At 37.3% G+C, this 20,120-nt stretch overlaps 1 protein-coding gene across 2 annotated transcripts in view; it reads right to left on the minus strand.

Annotated features, from left to right (window-relative positions):
* Nucleotides 1-402: 402 nt before the first annotated feature.
* slc6a11 (solute carrier family 6 member 11) overlaps nucleotides 403-20,120 on the minus strand; it is a 33,417-nt gene continuing 13,699 nt past the window's right edge. For both annotated transcript variants that reach the window (XM_011474841.3, XM_004068653.4), the window contains exons 8-15: nucleotides 11,552-11,655; nucleotides 10,834-10,958; nucleotides 10,065-10,177; nucleotides 6,976-7,113; nucleotides 5,503-5,605; nucleotides 4,909-5,009; nucleotides 3,763-3,933; nucleotides 403-2,704 (exon numbers count right to left, since the gene is read on the minus strand). In XM_011474841.3, the coding sequence (XP_011473143.1) occupies nucleotides 2,567-2,704; nucleotides 3,763-3,933; nucleotides 4,909-5,009; nucleotides 5,503-5,605; nucleotides 6,976-7,113; nucleotides 10,065-10,177; nucleotides 10,834-10,958; nucleotides 11,552-11,655 (993 nt within the window). In that variant the 3' untranslated portion in view covers nucleotides 403-2,566. The remainder of the gene's footprint in view (nucleotides 2,705-3,762; nucleotides 3,934-4,908; nucleotides 5,010-5,502; nucleotides 5,606-6,975; nucleotides 7,114-10,064; nucleotides 10,178-10,833; nucleotides 10,959-11,551; nucleotides 11,656-20,120) is intronic.

Consider the following 20,120-nt stretch of genomic DNA (forward strand, 5'->3'; position numbering starts at 1 on the left):
ATGGATTACATGAAATCTTTCCACCTTTATCCACCTGTGTCATGATAGGTAGAACACGTCGATGTAAGGGTGGTGTCATCTAAGATAGCACAAGGGTTAAAAAGTTATCCAGTGGTCTTTTAATGATGATTATGCCATTTTTAGGCAAAATCAAAAAAAACTCTGTCACATTCTGGTAAGTAGTTTCTACAAGGAAGAGGTGGGAGTTCATTAGAAACTCGCCCCTTTGAGTTGTGGGCGGTATCTGTAGAACAGCAAGATAAACAATGTGAATAAAGAAATACACAGAAATGCAATTTGAAGGAGTTTGAATGTTTGAATTCACCTCAAGAACAGCTCATGTTAAAAATAACGAAGAATGCAAACTCATTTAAGAACCAAATAAAAACTCAGAGCCTCTGCTTTACCTTGTTTCATATTTATTTTTAAAAATGAGAAAATTGACAGTTCAAGTGCCTTGTGATTACCAAAATTTGTGTAAAACAGTCCAGAACAATAAAACCCTTTCATTATGTGTCTATGACCTGATCGTTTGAGCATTTCAAAGGTCAAAACAAAACATGTATTCTCTTTATTACAGCAATTCTGTTTTTCATCCCAGAAAATAGGCCACAGGTGTCTATAGAGATTTTAACATATACATCGATGTGATCAGTGTTAAAAGTTTTATATAATTTCTGATCCATACATCTAATAACCAGAACAAACATTCATAAGAGGGGTAACATACCCAGCCCAGAGAGACCTTGACATCTATTAAAAAGCGCCCCATGTGTGGAGAAGAGCTTCAGTAATGTGTTTGATCAGTTTCCCTTATTTTCTATTGGCAATACACTTCCACAAAGCCTTCATTCAGTTCCTCACCTGTTTTCTTCCCCATCAAAAATATAGACGATTTTAATCCTGTCTGAAATTTTCCCCTGATTGCTTTCCTATCAGCGTATAAAAAACGAAACGGAAATGAGACAGTTGGACGAAGCAAGGAAGCGTGCAGTCATTTGAGAGCTGAGGAGATCTGAACAATGAGACCCGCTCACGGTCTCCCATCACAAGTGACGCTGCTGACAGAGACCGTCCTTTCACCCCTGCAGTGGCTCAGACAGCAAAATTAAAACTGGAGGCTTCTCAGCCTCAGAATAAAAGGTCACAGTCATGCAGATCAGTAGTGAGAACGTCTCTGAGACATTAACACAAGACGAAATGCAAAATACGAGTTTCATTTTGGACTTGTGCGACCGTTCAAGCCAGGCGTGCACTGAAAAGAAGCCAAATAGAAGAGACACACGGAGAAGGAATGGGAAGATAAAAGAGAGTGGCAGTGAAGAAAAAAGATTGGAAAAAGCATGAAAAGAATAAGGATGAGAAGAAGACAGATGAGGTTTGAAAATTGCCTCCATATGCAGGGCAGGTCATAAAAATGCAGGGTTGCAGGCACACCTCTCTGCCAGTCTGTGTTAGCCTCAACGTAATTACTGTGAATGGCAGATATCCATGACTTATACCAGAGGGCTAGAAGAGAAAGAAGTGTGTTTTAGACTCAGCCTGCGAGTCACATACTTCCATTTGTAGCCACAAGAAAACCAAACTATAACAGATTTGAACTTTCAATCCCTCAGCCTCTCTTGTGTGCTATCTGTTTGAATCTGACGATGTGTTGTTGTGATGATATAAAGTCTAATAATTTCCTTCATTAAAAGCATGACTGCCGTGTTTTTTTGCTTGTTTAGAAAAAGGTTCTTCTTCCTCTTTCGGTTTTTCCCATCAGGGGTTGCCACAGTGAAACAACCTCCCATTTGAGGATGAGTTGCATGGTTAACTTGGCAATGTTTTACGCCAGATGCCCTTCCTGATGCAACCCTCTCAATTTATCCGGGCTTGGGACCAACACAGAAGCAGAGAAGGGAATAGGGAGCAGCCCGGATTTGAACTCTCGTTTCACAGATGGAAGGCCCCGCAAACCAGCACGAGCTAAACTGGCTCCTTGTTAAGAAAAAGGTTAAATTGTTAAAAAGGGCTCTGATCAGATAGTGTCTAAAATTCCAACATTTTTCAAAACAACAGTGTAACACAGAGGGGACTTCAGTGATCACTGCAATATCAAGAATAACTGTAGCTTTCTTACTTACATAGCTGTGTTACCAAACTTAATATAGAGGCTGAGCACTTTGCCATCAAATGCAGTGTAAGCCTTGTTTCAAAGGCACTAGGAAAACTGGAACCATTACAGACAACGTACACTCAGACGTTTTAGCCACTGAACGCATGTCAACACACATCTTTGACGGTTAAAAAGAAAACAAAGGAAAACGCTGCTTTAGTCACAATGTTAATCAAAACAGTGTTATTAAAAGTTTGTGCAAAACAGAGACAAACATCATTACAGGGTTTTCCCATTTTTTCCTTTCCTTTCCTTTTCTGGTGCATATACTTTTTTTTTTTTTACAAAAGAAAAGTCATTTGTTTCATGTTGCTTTTCTGTGTAGTGGTTGATAACACTGCTGTGGCTTCACTTTGTTGAACTTCTCATACAAACAACAGGCAGCTGGCTGATCAGTCAGGCAGTCTGTTAAAAATGTGTCTCCTTCTCTGAAACGGTAGATATTTTTCCATCTGCTTTTGCGTCGTTGGCGGCGTAGGGACTTAGAGCAGCGAGTTTCCCTCTCATTTTCAGGTCGGGGCTGGGAGTGGTCAGCTTCTTTATTCTCTACAGAAAGCCAAGAAGACAAAAGAGTATTAATGTCTTAGAAATGCTCAGTTGTTAACTAAACTAATAGAAACCATGTTTTATTTTGTCCTTGTTGTAATTACACTATTTCTGTAAGCTAACCAAATTCAATCTAAAGGTTTGTAACTACAACTAAAGTTATACATGCATTGCTGCAACATCACTTAACATGATTTAATGGAAACAAGACACTTGAAATAAATCGACTTGATTCTGATTCTATTAAAAAACACACAGTTTTAGGCATGGATTTAAGTATTTGTTTTAGTTTTAGTTTTGGTGGACAAAAGGGAGATAGGGTTGCACAACTCTGGGTTGTCCTTTTGAAATTTATATCAACTGGATGCATCAAAGTCTGTCATGGATGAAAGTCAATGGCAGACTTGTGTGTAGTCTGATTCAGTGTGTACATAAAATTTGGACAGTGCAAAGAACCTTCAGCTTAATGTCACAGTTACTGCTCATTTGTAATAGACACGGCTTTAACACAAGCCTCCAATGTTACTTTTACTCTGCCACAGACTAATGCACTCAAAATAACAAGCATGTATAAAGTGATTTCTTACTAGAATATGCTGCCAAAAAACATAATGGTAGTAAGTAGTCATAGTAATTCTAAAGATAATCGGAAGAAGCCAAAAATTTATAATGAAATTTCGCTACATAAATGATTTATCTCTTTTCATTTAGGAATTTAATACATTTTACAATTTTGCCTCGTTTGTCTTTTTGAATGTATGGAATTTTGAAAAACTGTAAAAGACTATGACTATGTATTAATGGCATCTTTATTTATAACTCTTGTAATAAAGTAGTTACTTTTAGCAGGAAGGATAGTATTGACATTGGTAAAGACTAATAGGGATCCTTAAATAAAGAAAGACAAAGATAAAAATCCATTCTGTGTTGGTGACATTAGTAAGTAAGCTCTGCTTTCTCTAAGCTAAACCATTCTTAGAACAATAACAATGTTTGGGAAAGCCTTAGTCACGATGTCACTATTTTGTGACAGCATCCGTACGTAGTGTGTGCTTTACCTCAGAAAAGGTGCCTGGAGTCTTCCAGATCATCCAGATCATCCCCACTGGGATGCAAACCATCGAAGACATGGCCATGAACCAGCCAATACCATAACCCCAGTCAGGGTAAGTGTAGACGTTGTTGTACTTCAGAGGTTTGTACTTAATCAGAAAGAAAAGAAATATTGCCTAAAGGGAAAAAAAAGACATAAAAAAAAGAATGAAAATGGTTTTGAAGAAATTATACATACTATAGCCCAGAGTGTGTTAAAAAAATGCTAAAAACACTTGTGAGTTCATTGTACAAGTTGGTAAACTGTGTTTGTTTTAGAGCAATGTTACATGAACAAGCTTCTACACTGTGGTTTATTCATTTATCCATCTTTTAAAACAGTTTTATCCCTTTCTGGGTCACGGTGCTGCCGGAGACTGTCCCGGCCACCAGTGGGCGAAGGCAGTGGACATCATGGACAAGTCACCAGTATGTCGCAGGGTCTCTGTGGTTTAATACGTTTTTTTTCATGATGATGAAAAAGCTAATAGTTATGTGAACATTTCTCTACTATTTTTTAAATAATCCCTGATTAAACTCAATTATAATAATTAGCAGGAGAGGTCTTGATTTACAAACGAATGCATCACGACTTACAGATACACTGTCATTCATATTTTAATATTGAACATAATCTGGTGCAACCAAATCCAATAGTTTGCTCTTTTAGCTGCCAAAATAATGGCGTTGGGGTGACTTGAAAAATTGTATATGATAAAAGAATATTGCTTGATTCCATATCTTCCTGCTATCAGTTTAACTTTAAAAAAAACTTCAAAAATATAGAAAAGGTCAAAAAAGAACAACATGTCGTTTTTACTTTTATTAATGTTCCTTCTTTAATTCTAATTGCGTCAACTAACATCTGTGTTTCTGTCAAATCGAGAGACGTGAGACTAAACATTACTTTATAGCCTAAAAACCCCAACATTTTTTATCTGTTCTACCCTCCACAATGCCCTCCACAATCAGTTCAGAACCCAAAATTCATGTCAATGCATCCATCCAAATAAATAAATCAAGGTCTTGTGAATGGCTCTGTCTGTCATCCCTGGTGTGCTCATCTGTGTCATTGGATCGTGTTGATGTTTTTGTGTCAGCTCTGGACTCACAGCACAGATGCCCGGGGTTAGGATCATCCAGCACCATTTGATGAAGAAGATAGGTTTGTAGCCAATCATGTCCTCGATATTAAGATAGAATCTGTCACTGCCTGAAAGGAGATAGGTCCTGTTACGTTTGTCTGCAGGTAAAACTAACATTTTAAGGTAATCAATGCCTTTTGATTGTGTTTGCCCACATAAAAAATCCTGCATGAAAGACGCTTTGTTAGCAACTGACTGACATGACAGTTCAATGTTTAATCCCACAGCAGTCAATATAATTGTAGTTTTGACACTCTTTAAGCCTAAACTAATAGTAATTGTTTGTATTATGATAAATCTTTGAATAGGAGAGAAGAAAATATCTGAAAAAAAGAATAATTATACTGTTAAAGTACTAAAACCGTATATAGGCTCACATAACTCAAAAAATCATTTTTAATGCATTTGATACAATTCTCCAGCAGAGGGCAGAAAAGAAATATCATTCAATTGGAGTGGTGGCACAAAGCTTTGTGCACTTGCCTCTTTTTCCAGATATGTGAGACAGATCTAGTGTACAGTAGAATAGACAGTTTCAATAGGTGTCCTTCTGTTTCTTACCATAAACCCAGCCAATACATATGGACTCAAATATGGCCACAAATAGCAAGCACATTCCACTTGCAGCGTACGCGTCAAAAAGCTGAAAGACGTACATCCCTCCCTGATGAAACAAGACAGGTTGTGAGTTGTTAGTCACAGTCACCCTGCAAACATCTGCCTGGGTGCAAATATGAAGTAAATCAGGCATGCCTGACTTTGCTTATCAGGGTCTGGACGGCAAACTCTTTCAGTAAACAAACACACAGCAAACATTGGAGCTCATTCATTCCCTTAAAATTAGGAATTTATCAAGCTGCAGCCGTTTATTGATTCAGGTCCTTCAAGATATCATTACTGCTGAATGCTTTAATAGAATATCAATACCTTCAGCTGTGCAGTTTATTTTGCAATAGTTTCTTTAAAAATGCAATTCAACCGTAAAATGAAACAATACTCAAGCACTTAGTTATGGAATAGATGAATTTAAGGTTCAAATTGATTTAGGATAAACCTCAAACAAAAAGATTAAAAATATTACGCTCACTATCCAAATATACTTCAATCAGCTCTGTTAAACTCTTCTTGGAGCTGTAAAGCTTCATTTAAAGTTCCTTCATCATAACTTGACCTCTCTTAGTTTATGGAATTCACATCATTTCATCATTCCCGCCTCCTCAGAAATGCATCCCAGATCCAACAGTGAAACTGCATTACAGTTTTAAAGCGCTCAGAATACTGTAAAGCCACTAAACTATATTTGATTCTCCTTCAAGCCGTTTGTTACACTTTACTGGTCTTGACTTCTTGGAGGCTGAAGGGAATAAAACATGAAGAGTGCGGGAAGTTGTGGGAGTAAAAGCTAAAGGCAGACTACTGAATATTTCAACTCTAAGACTGACAAAGCACTGAAAGTGCCACACTTCAATTTTGTGTTGAACTCTTTTCATGGGCTTCATGGCTTTTTGAAAACACCTGGACCCACACAGTCTGCATATACTGGGGTTGAAAAAGGGCAGTACATATAGAAACAAGAAAAACCTTTGAGTGGCTGAAAAAACCGGTGAGAAAACCAGGCCTTCTATTTGAGCATCATAAGGATGCAGAGCACACAAAGGTTGCAACTAAAAACAGACCATAAGGCAGGGAAAGAGGCCTGTTTTAATTATGAGTGGTTTTATTAAGGTGTTCATGTAAACACAGCATCAAATGTGATGTTACGTAAAAAGAAGTCTGGCTAAAAGGTCTTTATGTCAAAGAGAGCTTTTTTTTTTTTTGGCCGACTGGAATTGACCTTATCTATAAAAATCAGATTAGCTGAATGGGACCCAAAAAACAATTAGAAGGTGATAGTATAACAGAAAGTGCAACAGACAAATGAAAGAAAAGTTAATATGACTAGAAAAATTGTACGATTTTCATGCCAGCACAATTTGAATAACATCCCTTTTGCGCAAACTGTTGAAAGACTGAATCCTTGCAAGTTAGCCTTACCTCCATACACATGATGAGTCCTATGAAGAAGGAGACCACAGACATGCCGAGGATCAGCAGCTCCCGGCGGTAGCCTCTTCTAAACGTCTCTGGGTACATGTCCACCACAGCTGTTACCAAACTCTCTACGCACACAAACTAAGCACAGACAAAAAATATACATTTCATTAGCAAGTGATCTTTTGTTTAGATCATTACACTGTTTTGGTTTGTGGAAAGCATCTTTTATTAATTTGGTAAATTATAAACCACGCCACTGCCCAATACAGTATGCTGTTGATTCTAGTTTTCCGCAGGTTTAATGGGGTTGGCGTCTTAACAAGTGCAGCAGCTTGTTGTTTAACCCAGTTACAATTTTAAGGCAAACTGTTCTTTCTGCTAACAAGAACAGTAATGTCCAGTAAAGGCGGATCGCTCCCCCCGGCCAGCTGTCGCTGTCGCCCCCCCGAGCGCGGCCAGCCCGCAGCCCACCGCTCCCCTCAGAGGATGGGTCAAATGCGGAGAAGAATTTCCCCAATGTGGGATAAATAAAGTATAAATTATTATTAAGGCACTTATGTAAATTGAGCTTTTAGGTAGGCTTTGTTTTAGACCTTCAACAACATGTCAGCTGACTCAGATGTAAAAGGTATCCTTTTTAATTTTTTATTCAATATATTGTTGCTTAGTCCTGTGCGGGGTCAAAGGGGTTGTTGGAGCCAATCCCAGCTACTTTAAGGTAAAGTTAGGGTTCACCCTGGACAGTTCGTCACACATTCTTACTTTTAGGATACATTTTAGAGTCAACAGTGAGCCCATGAAGCATGCTTTTGGATAGTGAGAGGATGTCAAAATGCCTGGAGAAAACCCACACATGAACAAATAAACTCTACACAGACCCAGTCAGGATTTAAACCTTCTTGCTGGGAATCAGCAGTGCTGACCACCAAACTGCAATGTAGTTTTAAATCAACCACAAGTGATGAATAGACCATTATGTTTCACATTCTGCTGTCCAGGTGAGCCAAGTAGGCTCAATATCCTGTGTTCTTTACTCAGTGAACATAGCATGTATGGGTATTAAACACTGACCTTACGAAGGTCCTTAATTAATGCTGCTACCATTAAAGGCTCCAACCAAAAGGCTCCACAAGTTGGAGAGCTTAAAGATCCACTCCATTGACAATTGTGTTTTTGGTATTTTTAACCCTTGTGCTATCTTAGATGACCCCACCCTTACATTGACATGTTCTCCCTACCATGACAAAGGTGGATAAAGGTGGAAAGATTTCATGTAATCCATGGACACCAGTGAAGATCACAAATCATTGAAGAAAAAAGGTTCAGCGCACTGTCTAGTGGGTCTAGATGACCCCACTCCCAATGTTAACGTGCCTAGGATAGCACAAGGGTTACAATGTTCTTGTGGCAGTTTTCTCATGATGGAAGACATATAAAGACAATTAAGCTTAAAATTGTGTGTCTGAGTATTTTTTTATGCAAATAGTTACTTTGTGCCAACGGTACCGCCCTCAACTCTGAGGCGAATTTCTAATGAAGTCCTGCCACTCTGCAGAAACTATGTCCTAGAAAATGACAGGTTTTTTATGTTGGCTAAAAACGGCATAATCATAATTAAAAGACCACTGGGAACGCTTTTAAAATATATCAAAAGATGATTGGAGAGGGAATTTAAATCTAGGAAAAGATACTGGAGGGTGATGTGATATCGATATCTTAGAGGAAGAACAGGATGCCTTCACTTCCTTATCAAGGGATGCCTTATGTTGTTAAAGATATCTCCTCAGCTATTAGCACTCTGGGCAGTAGCATACACAAGCTTGTAGACTTGTTGAATATTCAGTGTTGTAGCTAATGGGACCACTCTGGCTGTTTAGGATGTTTTATATTGGGCAACAGTGGCTCAGGCGGTTGATCAGGTTGGCCTATGATCAAAGGGTGGGCGGCTCGATCCCCGCTCCCCTCAGCCAACTGTCGCTGTGTCCTTGCAAGATACCCCGCCCAGGGTTGCTCCACTGGTGTGTGAATGTGTATGAATGTCTCGGTGATGGTCAGAGGGACCGTAGGCGCAAACTGGCAGCCATGCCTCTGTCCGTCTGCCACAGAGTGCTGTGGCTGCATCAGTAGCCTACCAACACAAAGTATGAATGATGGGTGATTGAATAATGGAAAAACACAGATAAATCCAATCAATTATAATAATTATTATTTTTATATGATATGATGTGGTTTTCTAGCAGCATATTTTTGCATTCAAATCAACAAAGCTTTACAAAAAATTTAGATGTGCATATAGATCATGTCTTTCATGTAATCTAGTTTGTAGGGGTGTAACAATTCATTTTAACAGCAATGACAACAATTTAACAACAAACAAATTTGTAGTCAATATGAACGATCCAATTTGATCCAAATCAGTCACTTAAAATAAATCCAGGAAGTTCAATAACTGTGACTCAGAGGGAAATACCTGGGTACTGAACAATGCAGGTGAAGTTTTCCAGATTCCTTGTATTTCTTGCAAGATAAATTAAGTGTAAATTAAATATGTTAACAAACAAACGAGTAAACAAGAATTCATTGCAAATCCATTCATTTCATCATTCATCCATTCAAGTTTAGTCCACTATTGTTTTTTCCACATAAAAATATTTCAAACGGAACATTGTTAGAACATTCTGCCACACTTTATGGTCACATGTCTTTACTAAATTCACATGAACTCCACACGAGCATTTTTTGCAGTCATCGCGTTTAGGGTGTCTGCTATGATGGAACTTGGTAGTTTAATCATAAATAAAATAAACCTGCATGCCTCGATCCACAATGTATTTTCCAATATTGGCAATTGATTTCATTTTTTAAACTTTTTTTATAATGGTATAGGTTGATTTGAATTAATTTGATTTGGTTAATAACAGACAGACTGATCTGGTTGGATCGAAGGAATCTAAATAAACTCATAAATCAATCATTACACCCCTACAGTCTTATTTTACCAACAGAAATCCTCAATCGAAAGTGCACATGTTGTCAAAAGGTAATATTAATAAAAGTTTCATTAAAGCCTAATGATGATCCACACTCACCTGACTGTCAAGGCCCAAGAAAATCAGCATCATGAAGAAAAGACAAGCCCAAAGTGGAGACAGAGGCATCATTGTTACAGCTTTGGGGTATGCAATAAATGCTAGTCCTGGACCTACATTACAATAAACACAAACACAATAAAAAAGACTGAGTTTACCAAGACAAAACTTTTAAAAGTTTATGTAACATAATTAACTTCTTTTGATGGGTCTTAAAGTCTTCAGTTGATAAAGCCACAATATTCTTAAATAGTTTTTTGAATTGCTGTCAAAGCTTGCTGTACTGAATTTGAAAAAAACAAACAAATAAAAACTCATTTTTCAAATCACACTACAGTCAAATCTGTAAAAAGTAAACACTTTGTGATTAGAATACTTAGACATTGAATAATAAGGCATAGTCTCAAAGCAGGAAAACATCCTTCTTTTAAATTATTCAAGACCAACAAAAAGAACTAGTTCCATGAAAGCACATGATGTGTGAAGCATTAAGATGTCCTTCAGGTCCCCAGAGAAAAACATTTCAACTATCTCGCGCTGTGAATTCCCTAAATCTTTTATACTGACTTTAATAAATCATAATGCAGTGGTCTAAGAGCCTGTGTGAGGAGTTTAGAGTTATAAAAATGGTCTGTCTGCTTTACCATAGTCTGATGGATGATGCACGCTGCTAAATCCTGGTTAAATCCCCTTTTATCGTCACAGAAGAGTTTTAAAAGTTGATTGTCTTTTTTAATGAGAGTCACAATATTATCTTGAGTTCTCTCACCTGATTCTGCAACAGCTTCAATCGGAACATTTTGTTCATACGCCATGAAGCCCAGAACGGAGAAGATGGCAAAACCTGCCACGAAGCTGGTGCCGCTGTTTAAGCAACACAGCATGATGCAGTCCCTGAACATCAAGACAAAGAGCTTAGACATTCTGTTACAGTAGACTGCAAGACAAACATTAATGTACAGATTTAATGGAATCACACAACACTGTCTTTTTAACCTTTGTGCAATCTTAGATGACCCCACCCTTACATTGATGTGTTATTCCTACCATGACAAATGTGGATAAAGGTGGAAAGATTTTAAGTAATCCATGGACACCAGTGAAGATCACAAATCATTGAAGAAAAAAGGTTCAGAGCACTGTCTAGTGGGTCTAGATGACCCAACTCCTAATGTTAAAATGCCTAGGATAGCACAAGGGTTAAAATACATACAGTACATCAGTAAGGTCTCTTAGGGTTGGGAAATTTAACTACCACAAGTACAGAGAAAAATGGAAAATAAATGCTGTCTTTTACAGATATTAAAATTGGGTTAAATTAAAAAAATATTCAAATATTACAGTAATTTGTCTGAAATAAGCTGTAAATCAAAATCTGCATTTACCTTATTTTAGAGCGTGGAAAAGACCCCATTTGTTTCTCATGTTTTTTAAATACAAACCTTGGAATTCAAAGTGACTCACTTTCCATTCCCATTTGTGCTTACCTGTAGCAGTTATTGTTGTAAGAATTGTAACTTCCAAGAGCAGTCAGACAACCCAGACAAATGGCATAGGAGAAGAAGATCTGAGTTCCTGCATCCACCCACACCTGGTGAATGAGTTAGAGTAAGGCACAGAGGCAAGAGAAGTAGATTATAAATTAATTTGAGTTACAGTACTTCAAACTGTTCAGAGGGTTTTGGTTTCTACCAAACAACACAAAAGCAGTTGGATTAATTTAAGTGACATTAGGTTTACACTACCACAGACCCTTTTAAATTTCACTATCACATGGTTTCCAAAAAGAAGAAAACCCAAAATACTAATTGCAACTAGGAACTCTTAGGCCCTTTTAATTAAAGCTTTACTTCAATTAGTTTTTATCAAGAGAGCACATACAATTCATAACATTCAGACATGTCTGATTTAATCAGAGATCCCAGTGATGTACATTTATTGTCTTCTCTAATTAAGTCCTATCTCTATTTCTACCTCTTCCTCCCAATGATAAAATGAAGTAAGGTCACAGTTCTCGTCTCTTTGCTTCTGAGATGGACACTGTGCATCTGCATGAATCATGAATTACATTTCTAAAAACAGCTTCTCATCCTTTAGTTCTTTACAGACTCCTTCTATTTTATGAGATTAAAGGGGAGAATTGGTGAAGAGTTAAAAAAACCCTCACTAATATCCATCTGCTTCAATTAATTTTTATTTTTACAGGAACATTGTGGGTATATTGGACATATTTCACAACTTATTTTTCTAAACAATAGGCCATTCTATGTATGTCAGGCAAACTAAATAAAAAGGCCAAATATAACGGCAAAGTTGTATTTTAGCTTGAAAATCCATGAACCTTTCAAATCAGTACTTGGTTGGACTGTCAGACTTTCTTTTTTTTTAAGACCCACTCTGATGAAAATCGTGTTTTTTGGTGTTTCTAATATGTTTTTCTGTTTTTTTCTCATGATGGAAGATATACTGTATATAAAGAAATTTAGGTAAAAAACTGTGCTTCTGAGTAATTCTTTATTTAAATTGTTGTGAATCTGGAGCAGACAAAAAACTGCTGTTGGAAAACGTTGTATGTTGTGATGTTAGAAACTACAACGGCAAGCCACAAGCTCCCTGATCTGCACCATTCTGACGCATCCGCTTGTATACAAATAGATCTATGTACGTCTTTTTTTTCCTCATCCGAGTAGCATGCGTTTTTTTGTGTGGAGCTGTAAGCTAGCGTGAGTGAGTGTAAACAGATGAATACCGAGAAATGGGGGAAGGCTTACTCCACCGCAGCGTTCGCCCCACAACTTAGAGGCAAATTTTGTTAACACATTAACAAGCATTATAAATGAATTTATAGGGTGTTAGTAAGACATTTATTAGTACAATAAGTCTAATAAGGTTTATTAAATTACTTTGTTAACACATTTACAAGCATTATTATTAGGATGTTTTAAGATGCTAATGATGCATTTACCGATATTATAGGTGCCTAACAAATGTGTCAGTGTTAATAAGCTTAATAAGATTTATTAACAACCTTTGTTAACAAATTAAGAAGTATTATTATTGTTTGGGGTTCTAGTAAGATATTTATTAGCATTATAGATGCCTGACACAAGCCTAAGTGTTCATAAACTTAATACTTTTTATTGATTAACTTAACAAATTAATAGGCTTTATTAATGTGTCAGATGCTAGTAAGATAATTATTAGCATTATAAATGTCTTGCAAATACCTGAAAGTGTTAATAAGATTTATTAACACCTAAAGTCAGACCATTGTCTTCTAAATCCATATTACTAAACTGCTTATAAGCTTTACAAATGTATTAATTAACTTTGTTAATAGTTTATTAATTGTTTTGCAGCACCTCATCTAAAGTGTGGACGTTTTTTAGCACAAACAACCACAAAGCATAAAGAACTTTATGACATTAAAACAGACTAAACATACACAAATCGTTCTGTAAAAGATATATAATAATTTATTTCAGACAAAAGATTTTTTTTTAAAAAACATATACTGGTGTTGGATGACTAGCATCATAGCTAATAAGGATAAAGTATTAGCATCTATCCTGAGTGAAACAGTCATTGCAAATCCCATCACCAGCAGACAATTCTCTGCATTCAATGCCAACTGCATTCAACCACTGTTGCCTTGCTTCAAAGTCCACAAAAAAGTTGCACAAGCCAGTCATTTTGGAAGAACGAAAACAATAAACCTACAGGGGCCATGCTAAAGCTAACACGCTAACCTGCCCATCTATGATTCTGAAAGGAATCAAAGATGGGCAGGTTAACTAATGTCACCATTGGCTAATGAATCTGTCAATCAAACTCGTCAGCAAAACAGGCGTGCTCACTTTCAGCCAATTGAATGGCCTCTTAGACTTTGCTTTCACGCAGGTGACGAAAAAAGCCCCGCCCATCTTTGATTCTGTACCGGTCTGTCGTTAGCGTGTTAGCTTTAGCATGGCTCCTGTAGGTTTATTGTCTTCGTTCTTCTAAAATGACTGTCTTGTGCAACTTTCTTGTGGACTTTGAAGCAAGGCAACAGTGGTTGAATGCAGTTGGCATTGAATGCAGAGAATTGTCTCCTGGTGATGGGATTTGCAATGAATGTTTCACTCAGGATAGATGCTAATACTTTATCCTTATCAGCTATGATGCTAGACATCCAACACCAGTATATATGTTTTTTTAAAAAAAATATTTGTCTGAATTATATTTTTATATATCTTTTACAGAACGATTTGTGTATGTTTAGTCTGTTTTAATGTCATAAAGTTCTTTTTACAATCTTTATGCTTTGTGGTTGTTTGTATTAAAAAACGTCCACACTTTAGATGAGGTGCTGCAAAACAATTAATAAACTATTAACAAAGTTAATAAATACATTTGTAAAGCTTATAAGCAGTTTAGAAATATTGATTTAGAAGACAATGGTCTGACTTTAGGTGTTAATAAATCTTATTAACACTTTCAGATATTTGCAAGACATTTATAATGCTAATAAATATCTTACTAGCATCTGACACATTAATAAAGCCTATTAATTTGTTAAGTTAGTTAATAAAACTTTTTAAGCTTATGAACACTTCGGCTTGTGTCAGGCATCTATAATGCTAATAAATATCTTACTAGCATCTGACACATTAATAAAGCCTATTAATTTGTTAAGTTAGTTAATAAAACTTTTTAAGTTTATGAACACTTAGGCTTGTGTCAGGCATCTATAATGCTAATAAATATCTTACTAGAACCCCAAACAATAATAATACTTCTTAATTTGTTAACAAAGGTTGTTAATAAATCTTATTAAGCTTATTAACACTGACACATTTGTTAGGCACCTATAATATCAGTAAATGCATCATTAGCATCTTAAAACATCCTAATAATAATGCTTGTAAATGTGTTAACTAAGTAATTTAATAAACCTTATTAGACTTATTGTACTAATAAATGTCTTACTAACACCCTATAAATTCATTTATAATGCTTGTTAATGTGTTAACAAAGCTTGTTAAGGAATCTTAATATAAAGTGTTACCCAAATTTCTAATGAACTACTGCTGCTCTGCCGAAACTGTGTACCGTAATTTCCGGATTATAGAGCGCACCCAATTACAAGCCACACCCACCCATTTTCACGTGTTTAACTTCTTTTGTACATACAAAAGCCGCGTCAATGTACAAGCCGCAAGCAATACGCATCGTGGTCAGCCTGACAAATCACATCCTGACTCCCAGACTGAGTGCAAATCATTAGCACACTGTAGGAGCAGATTGCATTGCATCAGCTCATGTGTTTGCATACACCCACCTCCGCAAAACAGCATGGACCTCCATTCTGTTCACAAGTTTCTCAGTTATGTTTTTTTTTAATTTTATTTACTTATTGACAATCTAAGTATCATATATATAATTACAAACAGTAACCATATAATCAACATTACATCCCTCAGTGATAATGAGGAAATTTATATCCGCGATTCCCAATTTCCCATGAGTCTTGGGGGCTAAAGGCGGGTCTAACCCCCGGCTCGCCATACTGTTGTCAGTGTTTAAAGAATAAGCAGCAGTGGATGGAGGGGCGAACAGGAGAGCATCTCTCCTTCCACTTGTGTCGCGGCAGCATTATGGTGGTAACGGGGCTGGTTAAAAAAACACACCAGTAAAATAAAGTAGCGGCGATTGAAAAGCGCGCACCTCAGCGCGATACGCGCCCCTCCGTGCCGCGTGTGCGTCAGAAGTTTCCTTCCACAACAAAAACTGTTGCTCCGCGGACGCCTCTGTGCTCCACGCTCGCCAAGCGAGCTCTTTGTCTCCCTTTCCTATCTTCTCCGACACCCCTTGCCAGGGCGGCTCCAAGGAGAAGCGCTTCGTCCCCATTGCGCCGGTGGAAGGAGCGAATCGTGTCTGTGCAGAGCAATCGGACTTAATACTGGACGTTTTGTGGATGAGGGGCGGATGAGTTGTTATGTGTGGGAGCCATCAGACTGCCATCGGTCCCGCAGCTCTATGTGAACGAGCAGCAGGAGAACATGTCTCCAGCTCACACGGAGGCTGTGAGCTTTTCAATGCAAAATTTCGCTCAGTCCAAACGATCACGTCAATTTGTGTTTCCAGTCGTGTCCCGACAAAATAAAGGCTGATGTTATTCCCACATATTTACTTTCAGCCAAGCTGCAGATTGCAGCTTTTCCGCATGGATTCATGTTCATCCAGGCTAAATGTTGTTAGTGCATGTCAGCCTTCACCTAACCATACTTCCGGCTTCGTTCTGACAGAAAAAAGCACAGACCACACAGATTAAAAATAAAATGAGCGAACAGGGGCTTCATAATAACCATAACATAGCAATAATAAACGTACGTTTAAAAGATCATCTCGTATATTACGGAGCTGCTAATAGATGGACTAGTGTCACTATGACTCTGATGTAAATTCACTCCTGAGCATGCGCTGTTCTCTCCGTTGCGCAGCAGAGCGGCTTTTCCAAACCTGTTGGTGATGGTGGATTTTTTCACGCTGCTTTTAACGATGGATTTTAACTTGAAAGCTGCATCAAATTGTAGTGGCGATCACGTGCACGTTGGGTCTAATGGCAGCAAAGGATTCTGGGATGCGGCCGAGCATGCGTGTTTCGTTTTGTTGAACCATGACTGAAGTGTCTAAGACCTGAAGTCAAGTCCATGCTGTTTGGCTGCTTAGTGGTGTGTTGAACAATAAATGCCTTGTTGCTTGGAGTTGAATAGAGTATTCAACCCATCGTCCGAGTCTGCAAGTACATTCATGGCGGCCGTCAATTAAATCCATAAATTAGCCGCGTCACTGAATAAGCCGCAGGGCTGTAAGCGCAGGAAAAAAGTAGCGGCTTATTGTCTGGAAATTACGGTAGTAGAAAGTGACAGGTTTTTTGATTTTGCTTAAAAACATCATTATCAAAATTAAAAGACTGCTGGGAATACTTTTAAATAAATCAAAAGATGATTGGAGTGGGACTTCAAGAAGACAACGTTTAACAAGGTAACAGCTATTAAAAGCTATTAAAAAATTGTGGTTGTATCCTCAAATCTCAGTACAAGTAACAAGTTTGCTTCACCTGTCAAAAAACTGGGTGAGCTAAATACCTGACTAATAAATATATGAAAATCTAGATCAAAGTTCTCCAACCTTGGTCCTTGATATCCACCAACCTGCCTGGTTTACAAATCTCTCAACTCTGCTTTTTGTTAATTAGCTGGTTAAAGTGCCTTCACATTGTGATTCACTCACCACACCGGATGCAGGTATCAGCACTAGGAAGCAAGGACTATAAGAAGAGTTGGAAAACAGGCTGAAAGGTCGAGCCTTTGTCTAGATCAAAGTCCCAGAGGAATTAACTTACATTTTTTAATCTGCCACACCATCTCTTCTCTACATCCATTTGCATCTACTGTTTAATCAGTTAAATATATTAGAAAGGGGTGGGGCTTAAAATGATTGTTGTTTGGCAAAAAGGAGACATGTAGTGCAGACAGGTTGTGAATTCATCATAGGAAAACATAGAGACAAATAAGGTGTTGCAAATAAACCAGCCTACTTACTCCTGCAGTCAGTTGAAGGAAGCAAATGCATTAGAGGTTGGCAACACAGCCAAATGTTTTAAATCCATTAGATTTGAATTCACAAAGTCGGAAATTCACTAAATTTGGGATCATCTAATTTGATATTGTATGTAGTTTTTAATAAAAAAAATGCCATGCTTGTTTTTTTAACATATTTTTACATGGCTAGTGTTTAATAAACGGAAACGTTTAATTTAAGAAAGTTAATGAAGTTACAAATAATAAGTGTTTAAATATAAAAAAATTGATTTAGTTATATGCTTTTGGTTATTTGCACAGCATGATCACAGGGATTGCTGCTTGTAAGATTCCACCCCGAGGTCCTAAATCTGCCTTAGAAAACTGTTTTACTGAACAACAGTGAACCCCAGGGCCCACAGGACAGCATGTGGTTCTAGCGAATTCAACTTAATGCAGCACGGCTCTTTGAAAACTCTCTCACATTACCATTCAGCCACTAATCTCATTTCCCCACTGAAAAACAATTAACAAACGAAAGGTCTTTGCTCCCTCTTGGGAGTAACCACGGAAACTTCTGTGACCTCACAAACACAGGACTGTTCCTGTGGAAGAACAGGCTTTTCTCTCCTAATGTTCATCAACGGTAGTTCAGCCGCGGCTGATGGCTGCACAGCAAACGGAAACCTTAAAGGCCCAAGCTGTTGTGCCTAATTTGGCTAGCCTTGTCTTCGCTTATGTTGAAATTGTGGCTTCAGAAAAAATAATTGACTGCTGGATGGCTGCATGCTAGTTTGCATTGGAATGTACCACTCCTAGTACTCTACACATTACTCATAGCATATGCATGCATTAATGAATAAATTCCTTCGGTTTTGTATTTGCAATAGGATTTTTGTCTAGTTTATGACACCTAATGTTGATGAATTCTTTCTCTCGTGTAGTTAAAAAATATTATCTCTTATTCTTTCAAATGATGTTTTGAACAACCATAGGTGTCAAAGTAAAAAATGTCATGGACTCACCTATCCCCTTTATAGCAGAGTAAAGTACCTTAGTGCAGTTGTGCAACCCTGTTTCACTGTATTCCTATCTGAGTTTAATCAGTATATCAACAGTATTCGAAATTCAGAGAAGCAAAAAGCAATCAAAACATTGTCTGTATGTGATAGATTCAGCATATTCGTGTAGAATTTAACACCCTGGCTTACTTTGATATTAGCACTTGTTTTTTTTATTGCATACCTAAAAATACACCCTTGTAAATGGCATAATGTGCAATAAAGTTTATTTAAAAAATAAAAATAAGTGCAGTTGTGCATCCTCTTCATTTAAAAAAAAACAAAAACTGTTTACATCTACCTGTTCATGGTTGAACAAAAATGAAACTGAGTCTGAAATGACAAAAAATACTCTTAAAAATCTTCTACACGTTAGTTTGGTTTCAGGATCAACCCTGGGACACACTGTTGACCTGTCCAGGGTGTAACCTGTCTTTAATGCTGGGATAGGCTCCACCAACCCCATGACCCTGAAAGGGATTCAGCTGCTTCAGAAGGCAGATGGATGGCTTCAGGATTACCTGCTTCAATATGAGGGAATTATTTTTCCTGCCCTCCGACTTTGCATCCATCAATTATCAGCACTTGCTACATTCTCTGTAGGGTCACTGAAACCTATCCCAGTTATCAAATGAAAGGGCAGAATGCATCAGCCATTAGCTTGTGGCCTCATGCAGCAGGAGAAGGGTTAAACGTTCAAAATCAAGTCCAATTTTGACGTTTTTAGAGTGGTCTTGACAAAGTTTGGGACTACAATTCCATAAAACAGTTGCATAACCCAAAACAAGCTGCTCATGAGGGAAAATAAATATCTGATGTGGTTTAAAAGGTTTCCGAAAAAACTGCATCACCATTTCTCAACAAAAACTGGCGGTTATGGCAAAATGGTGCAGTTTTTTTATAAGAAAACAGGATTTTGACCTTTACATTCTATAATTTGATTAGTGTAAAAAAGAAAATTCAAAGATCTAAATCTTTAGGTGTTCCTATAAATGAAAAAAAAATGGACATAACTTTTTAATAGCACCGTTTATACTTTTTTTAGAGGTTATACATTAAGAAAAAGTTACAATTTATTTTCTTACACCTCCTAAATGGGCAGTGACTTTTAAAGCTTTTCAACCAACTACAGATCCTAGTTAGAAACTTCAAACATGCAAAGCTGATTCTCAGTTGGAATAATGAGGCTTAACCTTCGCAGTTCTTTGTATTATACAGGCCTTCATACTTTTAGAAGAAGTTACACCATTTTTCATAAAGAGGTGTAAAGAGCTTTTATATGATTTGTTTTTAAAACCAAACATTTTGTGTAGACTATTATTATTGCTTAATTAAAAATGATTGTAAATTTGTTATTATTGCAGAAAAGTAACTTAAAAACAAAGTTGTTAGGATGTGTGCATTCAAGTTGTTAGATAAAGAAAATCTAA

This window comes from Oryzias latipes, chromosome 5 (assembly GCF_002234675.1).
Source record: "Oryzias latipes chromosome 5, ASM223467v1".
NCBI lineage: Eukaryota > Metazoa > Chordata > Actinopteri > Beloniformes > Adrianichthyidae > Oryzias > Oryzias latipes.